The sequence below is a fragment of the Pelmatolapia mariae genome, linkage group LG6, assembly GCF_036321145.2.
Source record: "Pelmatolapia mariae isolate MD_Pm_ZW linkage group LG6, Pm_UMD_F_2, whole genome shotgun sequence".
Lineage (NCBI taxonomy): Eukaryota > Metazoa > Chordata > Actinopteri > Cichliformes > Cichlidae > Pelmatolapia > Pelmatolapia mariae.
This window is the reverse complement of record NC_086232.1, coordinates 44792131-44806503: the sequence shown is the minus strand read 5'-3', so window position 1 is coordinate 44806503 and position 14373 is coordinate 44792131. Positions and strand designations below refer to the sequence as shown.

Genomic DNA, 14373 nt, shown 5'->3' with positions numbered 1-14373 from the left:
GCTCCAAGGAAGCTAATCTCTCCCTGAAGACACAGAGTGCAGTTCCAGAAGCACAAGCATGAACATCAACAGTGGACAGCAGTCCAAGAGACAATACCAGAGTTCTGAGCAGAGAGGTCCAGCAGCGCTGTGGGCAAACGGCATCAGAAAGAGAAGATCCACCATCTTGATTGGATGAATGGAGATGCGTTTCCAGTAAGCTGCAACTTCACTGTGTGTGAAGGACTTTTGAGAAGATTGTTGGAGTTTGACATTGGCCATGTCTGGAGCAAGATGGCAATGAAAGAGACAGTGGGACAATGAGATACACGGGACAAAGCTGAAGAGAACTGACTGCCATTGGACTGCAAAGTGGGAGAGGAGAATGGAGAGAAAGGAGCAGGTGAGGACAGATGAATGCTGTTTTAGTGTGGGGAATCAAATTGGGTTAAGGAATCCAGGGAGACAAGCGACTGCCTTGAAGTGGAGGATTGACAAAGTGTCCAGACCACCACAAAAGGGGGAGGAAGACAAGCACTGAGGTATGTAAGTTTACTGTTAGAGAAAATGGAAAGACAACACCACACATGCACATGATATGCACTATAGAGAATACAAAATCATACATAAAGTGTTACACATCAAAAGAGGGTATTTGTAGAAGGGGTTAATAACACACAGCGTGGTTGCCGATGGTAACCTGCAAGCATTTGGGGTTTAGCTGTGCCTGACTATGACAGAGATTTTCATTTAGATGTTTCTGAAACAAAACTTGGATTGAACGGAGTTTTGTTTCAGAAAAAAGGGGGAAGGTACATAAAAGGACACACAGAAATAGAAAATGTGTTAACCCTACTAACACACACACACGCAAAGAAGCTCATTAGGACCAAACACAATTTTAAGTAGGCAATACTGTTACCATCATCCTGTCTGGTTTATTTAGTGGGCTGAGAAGTGATACATAGACAACTGAATTAGTATTATTTTGGGGAACAGGATAACAGGGGTGAACAGAATCCTGCAGCCAGAGTTTAAATGAATGAAACTAGCAGATTTTTTTTTTTGTTTTGTTTTTGTTTCTAATGTATGGGGAAGGTTTTACCATGGCACCAACTCTTAGACTTGGTGTGTTTTCACCTATTAGAAAAAGAATATTCTGGGACAAGTCCTAAGACCGGGCTTCTGTATTTTTATTTTATTTTGTTTTTCATTTTGATCTGTTATTTTTATTTTTATTTTCTTTTGTTTTTTGAACAGTGCACTGGGAGTTTTGTTTGACAGTTTTGTTTGTTATTTTTATTTTATTTTATTTTTGTTTTGAACAAGTGCACTGACTTGTGTTTGTGAATTTCTTTTCTTTAAGCAGATCTGCACGTCGGGAATTAAAAGCACTATACAACACGTCGAGAAAACCGTTGCAAGTGAGTTTCTCCAAAAATTACAATGGGCTCTGGAGAAAGCCGCTTATTTGGGACAATTAGAAAATGAGTCCCTGCCCAAAAAGGATTCAGCGAGGGAATCCGATCTACAGTTTTTCTTTTCTTTTTGAAATGACGTCATTTTGCTGAGGGTGGAAACGGAATGCGACGATGGGTTCCACTATCAGCAAAGAATGAATGAATGAATGAGTGAATGACAAATGAGTAAGAGAAATAAAACTGACTGACTGGTAAAAGCGGACAGAAGCTGACAGACTGACTCATATCATTGTGCGAAGTTAACCCCCACCTGACAAAGGTACGGATGAATCTATGTGTGTTTCTTTTTACAGGAGCAGGAAGATGACAGCAGCATCCTAGGTTCCGTGACGATTTAACCTTTTGAATGCCACTTTCTGTGTTTGTGAATCTATCAGGGGTGTGTTGTTCATGGGCTTGTGCGCAGCGTTAACATTTACATTTCTTTTCTACAGCAGAGAGTTAATCATGTGTTTGATTATGTGAGTTACAGCAGGACACACTAATGGTTAATGTTCTTTCTACTACAGGATTACTGGGTTTATGAGTGAAGGGAACTGTGTTTACAGGCTATATGTTGATTATGCTATTACACTGTGTTGTTGGGAAAATGTTGAATATTATAGGGGAGAAGTGATAATAGTGTGAAACACATCCTGTGTTGAAACCAGTGTCATTCCTTTTACAGCAGGCTTAACTTTATGACCTTTTACGGCACCTCTGGAACCTGTCGACCTGTGCCTGACCACCAGGACTGTCCATGTGTGTTGCTAATGTTTGTTTTTCTAAGAGTGCATGTAGAGGATTCAGCAGAAAACAGACAGTGACATGAGAAAACAAATAAGAGATGCAGTGTTTATGGAATAGTTTAATATGGGCTCATTAGCTGGCCACTATTGAGCTCATAGTGATAAAATAAGTGGAGTGACATTGTGGAATAAATTGGGATGATTCATGATTTGGGACAAATTATGGCAATAATAGTGATTTAATGATTGGAGAAAACCTGCACATGATACTTGTCTTTTATGCTGAATACTTTATTACTCTTATGATCTATAGTTGGTTGAAAATGTGAAGTTTGATTTAACAGATTTGTCTTCCAGGATACAGGCTCCAGGTGGAGCTGGGAGTTAAACAAGCTAAACATTTAATTGCTGACTGATGTTTTTACACAGGGTTACAGGTTGGAGTATGGCTGCTCCGAGTGGGAAACCCTGGAGATTGTTTTAGGGAGACTATGCAACATTCTTGTACATGTCTCATCGGGGAGTTGACACATGGTGAAAGCCATGTGGCAAGAGGAGTGTTATTTTAATCTGTAGATGTCGTGAGGTGCCATGACGAGAAGGAGTGGCTGAGGGGTTCGTCCACAAGATGGGAGCTGAGGCCAGGAGGGAGTCGTCAGGAGGATCAGAGATCACCTTCAGCACAGCAGACATCATGCAGGAGATCGTCATGAGGAGAATCTGCACAGCAAAATCTTAAATAAAATGAAAGAGTGTCGACGTTGACGTTGAGGAAGACAGCTAAGGTGTACGACGTGCTCTGCCTTAAAATCTTCAGCAGCGTTGGAACGTGAGAATCGAGGGATGGAGAGAGCGTGCCAAGCTCCAAAAGTGACAGCGCAGAGGAAGTCCAGCGATGGAATTGTGATTCTGTGAACAGCACAAATGATTTGATGCTCTGCAGAGAAGCCTTCTGCATGGGAAAAGATTGAATTGCCCAGAGACAGACCCGAATCCACTCCGGCGACTCCACCATCACAGGCCACGGTGAAGCGAATCAAACGCAGTGAAACAGGTAAATCAGATGAGTGTTTTGATTATTATGGCGGTATAGAGTTGGACCACGTTAAAGGGTCCACAGCCTCGTATACATTTGATCTTCGTGCTGTTATTAAATGTGAGGGCTTAAACAGTTCATGGCGGGGATATGATGTCTGGGTAGGTTCTGCATTTATCTTATCAATTATGTGCACTATAATGTCCTGAGATTGGCAAACCTTATTAGGGAAGCAGTTGAAGGGCTTGCTGAACAGTTGGGTCCAACATCTTTAATGGCGGTACAAAATCGGATGGCGTTAGATATGTTGTTGAGAGAAAAAGGGGGCGTTTGCGCTATGTTTGGGGATATGTATTGTACTTTTATTCCAAATAACACGGCTCCAGACGGCTCTGTGACCCGAATTCTGGAAGGCCCAAAGACGTTGTCCACCACAATGTATGAGCATTCAGGAGTGGATAACCTGCTGGAAGTGTGGAGGACCTCTGTCTTTGGGCAATGGAAAGGTTTCATTATGTCAATTATGGTTTCTTTGTCTGTTTTTATTGCAATAATAGTGACGTGTGGGTGTTGTTGTGTGCCTTGTATCAGAGCTTTGTTCGTAAGACTCACCAATCGTGCTGTGGGAGAATCTGATGCAAAGGCAGACACCAGGATGCCACTTTTGGGAAATGGGGAGTCACAGTATGAAAACATTGTGGTGAAAGAGTTAGTGTAGTTTTATCTGCCTTAGGGCAGATAAAAAGGGGGATTTGTAGAAATGTTTAGCTTATTTTAGAGTTTAGAAATGTGTTAAGATAGAATGTAGACTTATTGTAGAGACACTGACACTGCCCTGGATATAAATAAAGGCCTGACTGCGTCATGAACTTAGGAGACCCTCCCCCAGTTTGAACTGTGAAGCTAAGACAGAAAGGAGTTAATGTTAAGTGGAAATTCCTCAGGGCATACCTGTGTGGGGGTTTCAAAGTTTGTAACTTGATAACTGTGGTCTGGAAGGGAGATGGACTTTTATGACCGGGTTAGTACGCAGAGACACACACACAGTGTTTAAACTGTTACACTCACACATCTACATGCACACTCACTCACGTGCACACACATACACACAGGTATGCGCACACAGTCACTCACGAGTACTCACATAGACACGCGGGAACGCGCACATGTAGGCATTCACGTGCTCGTGCATACACACAGAGACAGAGTTTCCAGCACACCATGGGGGATTTATGATGGGGTCGCCTCTATAAAGCTGGCTGTGACTAACAAAGGGGTGAAGATTGTTGCAGAGGGACACCGGCCTCGTCTTCCCTTCTAGAAGAATGTATGCTTAAATAGAGAATAAAGAATGAGTAAAGAATGAGTAAAGATGAGTGAAGATGAGTAAAGATGAAGATGAATAAAGATTTTGTAAAAATGACTACTGGGTCCGGTGCCATCTCTGGAGGCCCGAGGAATAAAAAGAACCGGGGTAAAACTGATTTCCCAACATGTGTCAGAGAAAATCTCATGTGCTCTCCATGCAAATGGTCAAACAGAAGTTCTGTGGGTCTGAGATCAGCAACTGATATATAGTGTGTCAGGGCTGTGTGTGCGGGCAGGCGGAGGTGAGGATCCAAATGCAGGACTCGGAGACTGAGGCTACGTCCACAAGTACCCGGGTATTTTTGAAAACGCAGATTTTTCTATGCGTTTGCACCTTTCGTCCACACGTAAACGGCGTTTTCGGTCACTGAAAACGGAGATTTCTAAAAACGCCTGCCAGGGTGGATATTTTCGAAAACTCCGTTTTTGCGTTTACGTGTGGACGAGAAAAACGGAGAAAACGCAGCGTCAAAGGTGTGCGCCTTTTTTGACGTCACACTGTGCGCCACGTTATTGTTTCGGTGAAATGAATTTCTACAATACTGTTAATTGTACTCTCTGCAGTGTTTAAATGCTTACATATACCCACACACAGTTACTGTCCCTTCACACATACGACTCGGTTCTGCTTCTATGCACCAGCTTTGTTTACTATTTCCCACTGAGGCTTCTAGACTTCTGATTGGCCAACATTTCTACAGGTTAGGAATATATCGCCACCTATTGCTTTGGCATGTTCCTAGCAGCGTTTTCCTTCATTTCTGCGTTTACGTGTGGACGGGATTATTTTTTAAAACGAAAACGGAAAATCTCCGTTTTCAAAAATACCCGTGTACGTGTGGACGTAGCCTGAATGCAACTCAAAAACCACAGCTTTATTGCTGGCAGAAAACAGAACAGAAACCTAAACTGGGAAAAACACAAAGTGGAACACACAGGCAAAATCTGATGGTATGACACGACACTGACACAAGGAAACACGGGGCTAAAATACACTGAGGAAATAATCAAGGAATGGGAAACAGGAGGGAGGCACAGCTGGGAGAGATTAGGGCTAACAAGACAGAGGGGAGCAAAGCTAGACACACTGACATGAGACATGGACCTTCACAATAAAACAGGAAATAACAACACAAAGACGCAGAGTTGACTCTGAACTACACCTGCAGGAAAAACGAGGACACCAAAACAAAATCTAAGAACTAAACCCTTGACCAGAATAAACTGAAGCATAGAATTCTAATAATAATCAAGAAAGGACAAGAATCAGAATACAATACAAAATATAAAATCAAACCAAAACATGAGAACTCAAAATATTGGGTCAAACTGACCCAGAAGCGTGACATAGTGACAGAATTAAATGGGTGATTATTCCTTCTGACTTTTTGTCTTTACATTTATCTATAAAAAGGTGCAGCTTTCACTGACAGCACATGTAGTACTTTAACCTTTGTGCATTCAGTTAATTTTGCAGTAAACATGTGAACATGTCTGCTGTCACTGCTGAGGTCTGAATTTGAGGGCAGCTCCTGTAATCACAAAGAGAACACAATCATTACAAAAAGTTTATCTCTCAAATCTGAAATAAAGCTGATCGTTCTGTCCTCAAGCCTTATAGGTTATATATAATGTTTACCTTTGAGTTGTTGGAGCTTTGTAAATGCAGATCTCAAAGATGAGATGATGGAGCAGGTTTGAGTCCTTCAGTCTGCTCCTGCATCGTGCTCACCTGCAGGAGAACAGACAAACAGTTCAGTTATCAGCAGTGTTTGAGCTGCTGCCTTGGACAACAAATTTTAACACTTTAAATTATAAAATTTTCTAAAAGGATGCAAGACGTACGGAATTAACAATAATTCAGACCGTTGTTTGACCTGAATGGTTCATATAATGATGAGGGGTTATTGATACAAGATAATATTCATTAATGCAAAAGCCCTGAGTCACCGACTCAGGACCATGACAAAGGCTTAATTCGCAGGAAATCTACAAAATTATGTAAAAGTTTTTAATTAAATTGCTATGCAGATAAGCTACACAAAACACCACTGTGTGTTGGAACAGGAAGTGATACTCTACTGCAGAGAGAGAGCGAACACCAAGTGACGTGGCACTGTCACTTGGTCACACACAGTTATTGATAACACACACCAATTAGTTAAACTGCAGGAAATTTCTTCAGGTAAACTGAGGTTATTGTACTCGGCCCTGAGAATCTTAGAAATATGGTGTCTAACCAGATTCTTACTCTGGATGGCATTACCTTGGCCTCCAGTAACACTGTGAGGAACCTTGGAGTCATTTTTGACCAGGACATGTCCTTCAACGCACATATTAAACAAATATGTAAGACTGCTTTCTTCCATTTGTGCAATCTCTCTAAAATTGATATGCTAATGTAATGTAATGTGCTATTATCAGGATGTCTTAAACAACTCCCTGAAGAGCCTTCAGTTGACAGAGTCTAGAAAGAGAGAGCATATTTCTCTCTTCTTCATCGGCTCCCTATTAAATACACAATTGAATTTAAAATCCTGCTCCTCACATACTAAGCCTTGAATAATCCGTCCCTATCTTATCACAATGACCTTAAACTACTTGGTCTATAAGTACTTTAAAATTACACGTAAGTTCTTTCTAGTGGGCTGGTCTCTCTCCTGATATCTAACATTTTACCTCTGCTTGCTCTATTATCTTACAAACAGCGCAAAGGTAAAGGGAAAACCTATTATCCTAAACACTGAATGAAAACAACTAAGTTCAGTTTATTGATAACAAAAATAAATATATTCAAACACGCATTAAGAAAAGAAACACAGAGAAAGAAAAATACATCAAAAACAACCCTTCAACTCCAGAAATTTAGTTCACAACGGTCCCATAGATTTCAATTCATATTAAACACTTTATATCATTTATGAGAAAAGAGAAACGCTGAGTGTCCTCGCATAAGGTTAGACTACACGTGTGCTTAATGTACATATTTTAGAGCATGATGATGGAAGCTTACAGGAAGCGATAGAGAAACCAGATTTTAATCTATACAAAAATGTAAAGTGAATTTGGGCTTTTTTAAATCAATGTTTTATTATTAATATTTCATCAACTATGTAATATGATGTTTAAAGTCAAGATCCTTATCAAGCCAAATACCAAGATATTTGTGCGAGTCAACAACCTCTATGGTATCACCTTCCACAGTTTTGATGTTAGGAGCTTCAGACACAGACTTATGGGGAAACATTACTTTGGTTTTGCTAGCATTCAGGACTAATTTTGCATCACGAAAAGCAATCGCTAAGGTGACAAAATCAGATTGAAGGTTTGTGTATACTTCATCAGAGAAGGTGCTGGTGAATATAGAATTGTATCATCTGCTTACATATGGTAAGAAGAGAATTTGTGCTGGTCACAAATGTTATTAATCATAAAGTAAAAAGAGCAAGGTTCCTAAAATAGACCCTTGTGGAGCCCCTTTATTCAGTATGAGTGAACCAGACAATACAGAATCAAACCAAACAAACTGGGTCCATTAAGTAGCTTTTAATCCAACTACTCATATCTGTACTAAAACCAAGCTTTTGCATAATATTGATAACAGTGTCAGTGTCACAGTGTCAAAACACCTTTGTTAGCTCAATATACAATGCTAAGAAAAAAAATTTATTTTCAAGTGCTGTTCTTACAATATCTAATACTTTCAGAGAAGCTATAATTGTACTATGCCACACCCTGAAAACAGATTGAAAAGCAGGAGCAGGCCAAGTTAGCAGAGCAGGCTCAGCCAGAGGAGCAATCTTAGCAGAAGAGGGTTAGCTGGAGGAGCAGGCCGGATTAGCAGAGCAGGCCTGGCTGGAGAAGCAGGTTCAGCCAAAAGTAGGGTTGCCAACTGTCCCTTGAAAAACGGAATCGTTCCGTATTTAGAAACAAAAGTATTGAGCTGAAAAGGGACGCACTTTGTCAAATGGTTAAAAAAATAATTTCACAGACAAAAAAAGAGCTAAGAAATTCCCCACACTGGGAAGGGTGAAGACAATTGGGTCGCCCAGCCCTGGCCATGAGGCGTCCCTTATTTATTTTTCAGGGAGTTGGCAACCCTAGCCAAAAGAGAAGGCTAGCAGAGCAGGCCAGGTTTAGTTGATTGTAGTAAAAAAGGTTCAGATAACTCCAGCTCACTAAGACCAATGTCTGGATCTGTGAACAACTCGTAATATAATCACATTAAAACATACATGGCTTGGAGAGAAACTCATGCACACTCACTGACACTGCCATCTTGGGGCCAAACTGGTTGTCTCTAGGCAGGGGGTGGAGATAAGTGCAAAGGGAACAACAAAGAAACAAACAAAACAAAACAAATACATGCAGGGGCCCGGAGTGACAAAATGAATTAATTAAATACATCATTCGCAGATGCCAACAGATTAAGCCCCTCTGACACTGCTGTTGATCAACAATTTGCAATATCTCATTCTTTCCATGTTCTGTGCAATATTTTTGGCTCATGTGCAACATCTTTGGTATGAGCAATATTTTGGTCTTACCATCTCACCCTAAATGACCATAGCCCCTCCACCCTTATTTATTTATTTATTGTATTATATAACTGCCCTTGTTTACATCCGCATGATGTTTCTGTTTCAATGTTTCTACGCATACACCATGATATAGTTCACTCACATATATGTGTGCATATATATTGCTTTTTATTTTTTTCCCTCGTTGCATATTGTTTTCTTTTCTTTACTTGTGCGCCTTTGTGGTCCAGCTACCCAATTTTGCTGTGCAAGAAACCGCACAATGACAATAAAAGCTCTAAGTCTAAGTGTAAATAAACTGATTTACCAGGCCAGTAATGTTGTGGGGATGGAGCTGGACTCCCTTAGGGTGGTGTCTGACAGGCGGATGTTGTCCAAAATAAAGACAGTGCTGGATAATACCTCCCACCCACTCCATGACGTGCTGGTCAGTCACGGGAGCACACTTAATGAGACTGAGATTACCAAAAAGCACCACTGAATGACACAGGAAGTGTCTGTGGCCATCTCCCTGTACAACTCCTCCTCTAACACACTGTAAACACTGCAATAGTCTTTTGCACTCACTCTTTACTACTCTGTAATATTCTTTGTCAATATTCTTGATATTTATTTATAATCACCTCTGTTCATTCTTGATATTTATAATTGAGTGATCTGTATATATTAGTGCTATTTCTTACATTTGTAAACTCTGTAACATATTGTATTGTTTGAATAGTTTAGTCTGTTACTGTTACTGTCTTGGAGCAACTGTGACCCACATAATTTCCTTAGGGATTAATAAAGTATTCTGATTAAATAATTAATGCAACATTTAATGAATTATTTAATGGCCAATTCAATTCATTCATTCAAGTCACTCCTGGCCCTCCATAATAACAAAGGCATGAATGTGTTTTTTGCACGTTATCCCAGTTTGATCCTGTCTATGTGAGGAATCTGGACCCTACAGCTTTAAGCAGCTGCGCGCTCCCGCGGACGGCAATCACTTTCTGGCACAACACCTGAACTATCGCGAGACTCAGTGATCCTTCCTGGAGTGAATGGAGAATGACGCGACTATTCATTCAACGAGCCCTGGTTTGGCTTTAGGTGTACACGTTGCTAGGCAACACTGCGACCGACTCCAACAGAAACAAAGGCTTCGTTTTCCGCCACTGACTGAATGAAACAGCCAAAAGTCACAGCGATGGCAGCTGAACACATCACGGGGCTGAAGCGGAAAATCAGACTGCTCGGTAAGTTTGTTCGGCGGGTTTCAGCTCAGCTGGAGGCCGCTGTTCCACCTTAGCCGCTTGTTCCGCTCTTCGTGTTCCAGGTGTTGCACTTTCTGCAGTTTATCACAGATTTGAGCGATGAAAGAGCTCACGGATAAAGACGCTTGCTGTCTCCAGTTCGTGTCGATTAGGACAAAGTTTCGAGACCTGCAGCTGATCAGTGTCTTTAAATGAGCTGCAGAGAATTAATAAAACGACTTGTCTCCTAAAATTCTCAGTGCCCTGAACTGTGATTGATATTTTAAGGTGTAAAATAAATTAAAACAACAATGTTATTGTTTGTATAGTCTCCAAAACACCTGGGACTGATTACTGAAGATAATGATTTGTTTTACACATGAACAGTAGCTTGATTCTCGTGACAATCAGATCTGTATTATGGAGGTTCATGGATAAACCTTCAGTCTGCTTCCATCCTGAATGATCACTACTCCTCATCTGAAATCCCATCTAATCAATGTAAATCATGCAGTCGCTGTGAGGTAAACACAAGCAACAGTGGTCTGTCTGTCTGAGGCAGGTTTACTTTAATTTTATATAAAACAGTGCAACCTTATTTTGGTTATATCGAGCAACAGCTGTGACCATCTGACAGGTACACTCAGGGTCCTGCTGATTTCTATTTTTCTTCCATCAGAAGAAAAAAAACGATGGCACAGAAACGCACAGGTAGGCATCCAGCCTGAGGATATTTCATTTTAACTTTATGAAGCATTTTACAATCAGCATGATTTACACAGTTATCTGACACAGCTCTTTCATTACTCACATCTGTGATAAACTGCAGAAAGTGCAACACCTGGAACACGAAGAGTCGAGACGAAGCAGCTGAGTAAAAAACAGCAAACTGCCATTTAGGTCCTTAAATGAACTTTAACACTCTTATAATTGACGTAGAGCCGATAAATTCAGCAGGTGACTGTGGGTCACCTGTTTCTCTGTATTATTGTGGTGGTGATGAAACGTGTCCATAGAGGTGGAGAGAAAAGCGTGCTATGACAGACATGAAGCTGCCATCATGAAGAACCAGGAGCTGATCCATCAGCTGAGGGAGGACAACAGGAGGCTGCACAGGAAGCTGGCAGGAGCTCATGCTGTAAGATGGTCACAACACAAGCTAAAGATGTTTGAATGCTGATCTGAACTTTATTTAATTTAAAATAAAGAAGATAATAGTGCAGTCACACACAGACTGAGAAACCTGGCCTACCTAGCTGGAAGCCATTTATGGTCCTTATGAAGCTGGAGACAACAATCCTCCTTCTTTTCCCCTTTTTTAACCACGTTTATCTCACTCAAAAAATGTGTTTTAGAATTCATTTTTGGTTACACTGGTGTCTGCCTCTTAGCGTGATGAGCATGTGATCAGAGCGGCCTTTCAAAACAGAGCAAGGGAGAGGGAATCCTACCGCAACAAGTCTGTGAAGGTGAGAGGAAGCCTGTGCACGCACCCTGAACTCTGATTTTACTTGAAATGCAGTACTGTGAAGAAATAAGTACGCCAGTGACTGAGCAGCAATAAGCTGCAGCAATGTTTCTGTGACTTTATCAATCTGTCACATCACTGTGAGGCAATTTTGGTCCACTCTTCTTGACAGCGCTGATTCAGATTCGACTTCATTAATCCCAAAAAGAGCTTTTTGCTTGCAGCTTACACATAACACAGTCTTTAAACCAACTTTGATGCACAGTAAAGCAGAGATCAAGAAAAATAACATAAGGATGAAATAAATAAATAGAATAAGAAGGAGAAATGTATAAGAATAAACATTCACAGAAATATTCATCATCTGTCAGCAGTAAGTAATCTAAGAGCTGAGAAACGAAGATTTTAGGTTTCTGAATTTTAATGAAGGACTTTAAGTTTAGTTTATTCTACACTGGGTCGGGTCCAAGGTCACGGAGACCAACTTATTAACAACACTGCCGAGCGAGTTTCTATCCTTGATACATACTGAGCCAGCAGATAAAAGAAAATCTTCAAAGACTTTCAATAAATTAACAATAAAAATGACATAAAACTTCCCTACTAACACATTCTCTGTTGACCCTGTTTTACGATGGAGATATTTGTCAAAGGCTGTGCCGAGATATTTATAAGACTGCACTATCTCACAAATAACACTCGCTTTATACTCGGGGTTACGCGTCTGAAATCAATAATCATTTCTTTTGTTTTCGACACACATTTAGCTTTATCATCACACTACTTCACAAATGCAGGCAAAACAGTGCCGTGGACAGACTCAGAGGACAGTGATATCAGGCAATTATAAATCTGTCCTCAGCAGAAGTCCTGCAGCTGTCGGCATGCATAATAATGAGAACACATCCCTGAGGGGAACCAGAGCATGACACAGTCCTGCCGGACATTTGTTAACGAGGACCTGTCGACTCGTCAGTAGGAAGTTTAAAGTCAGCATCAGGAGCTGTTCGGGGAGTTTGGAATGTGAGGCTGCGTCTTATTAAAAGCAGAGAGGTCAGCAAACAGAAGTCTAACGTGAGGACTGGATTTTTTGAGGTGCTCTTAGACAGACTTTAATATAAAGGGTTTAGCATCATCAACACTTTCACTCTGCTGATGAGCAAATTACGAAGGATCAAGTTTACCATTAATGGGGGATCTAATAACACTTTAAAGATCTTTTCCAAGGTTTTAATTACCAGAGTCATGTAAGCGCAATGTGAAATCAGTTAGTTCATTTGAAGTTTTGGTTGTAGGGATAGGTACGATCACTTCACTGCGGTTTGCACCATTCATTTCTGCACAGCTCTCTGAGCTCTGTGGCACCTTGATTCTTTGATTTTCCAGTCGTTCTATTGGAAATGGTGCTCATCCCGATCAAACTGGGTCATCAACATTGTCGCGTTGATGACCCAGTTTGGTCCGAGCTTTAGCTGTGGGACAGATGGCCTCACACTGACTCTGGAATAATTGGGTATGTAGAGGTGTCCACGGTCCACTCAGTGACTTGTAGGTCCCTAAATCATCAGCCCTCCACAGCCTTTAACCTTTAACATGCTCACTAAGGTGTGCAGACTATCTGCTAAAGCTGTTTTGGGTTTGTCATGTCCAGCTGTGTGGCACACAAGATTTGGAAAGGAAATAAACTCCAAAAACAACTTAATGCTGCACTCAAAATACAAAACAAAGGCTGGCCAGGAACGAGGGTCCAAAACTAAAGAGCCAACAGCTAGAAGACACGCAACCATGAGAGAGGACACAACAAAGAACTGACACAAACTGAAGGAACAAATTGGCATGCCAGGGAGGGCAGCTAAACCTAAGTGAGAAAACAAGACAAGGAATGTAAAACTAAATACAGAGCACAAAAGACAAAAAACCCAACAAAGTAAAACAAGTAACAGATCTCAGGAAATAAACAGACTTGACACAGAGAGCGCAGGTGGGCAGGAAAACAAACCCAGGGAATTACAAAGGACAGAATCAGGGCTGAGAATAAAAGAGAAAATGAGCTAGAATACCAAACTGAAAAAGGCCAGAAAAAAAGAGCAAACTAACCTTCCTGTCGTGATCGGGTCAAATCGCCCCGATTTACGACTTAAAACACTCATAAATATTGTGTTTTACATGTGATTGCCTCCAGGCCTTATGACATCCTCCACACTATGCACTTGAACATATAAACATGATGAGCACTTCTTTCATTGAATTTTGAGTGTTTTAATCAACCTTGAATCTGTGGAGTTCCCGTTCAAAAGTGACCACCAAAGGAATTTCACCTGAATTTTGATGAAAAATATTTGTTATGCTAATTTAAGAGCTGTTAAAACAGACTGGGAGGGGTGCACAAAACTGGAGTGCTAAGCAGAAAGACACACAGGTGAAAATCCAAACCAAAGGCTAACAAACTGAAGATATCTAACAATGACAGCAATAACCAAAAACTACAAAAGGAAAAAGACTGACTGAGAAAAAGGATCATGATGGGCTTTTGC

The 14373-nt window shown here is 40.8% G+C and overlaps 1 protein-coding gene across 1 annotated transcript in view; it reads left to right on the top strand.

The window, feature by feature from the left end:
* The first annotated feature begins 10182 nt into the window (after window positions 1-10182).
* The window catches only part of LOC134629668 (outer dynein arm-docking complex subunit 3-like), a 30326-nt gene continuing 26135 nt past the window's right edge, over window positions 10183-14373 (top strand). Inside the window, exons 1-3 of the mRNA XM_063477194.1 lie at window positions 10183-10374; window positions 11388-11509; window positions 11763-11840. Coding sequence (XP_063333264.1) covers window positions 10302-10374; window positions 11388-11509; window positions 11763-11840 — 273 coding nt within the window. The 5' untranslated portion in view covers window positions 10183-10301. The remainder of the gene's footprint in view (window positions 10375-11387; window positions 11510-11762; window positions 11841-14373) is intronic.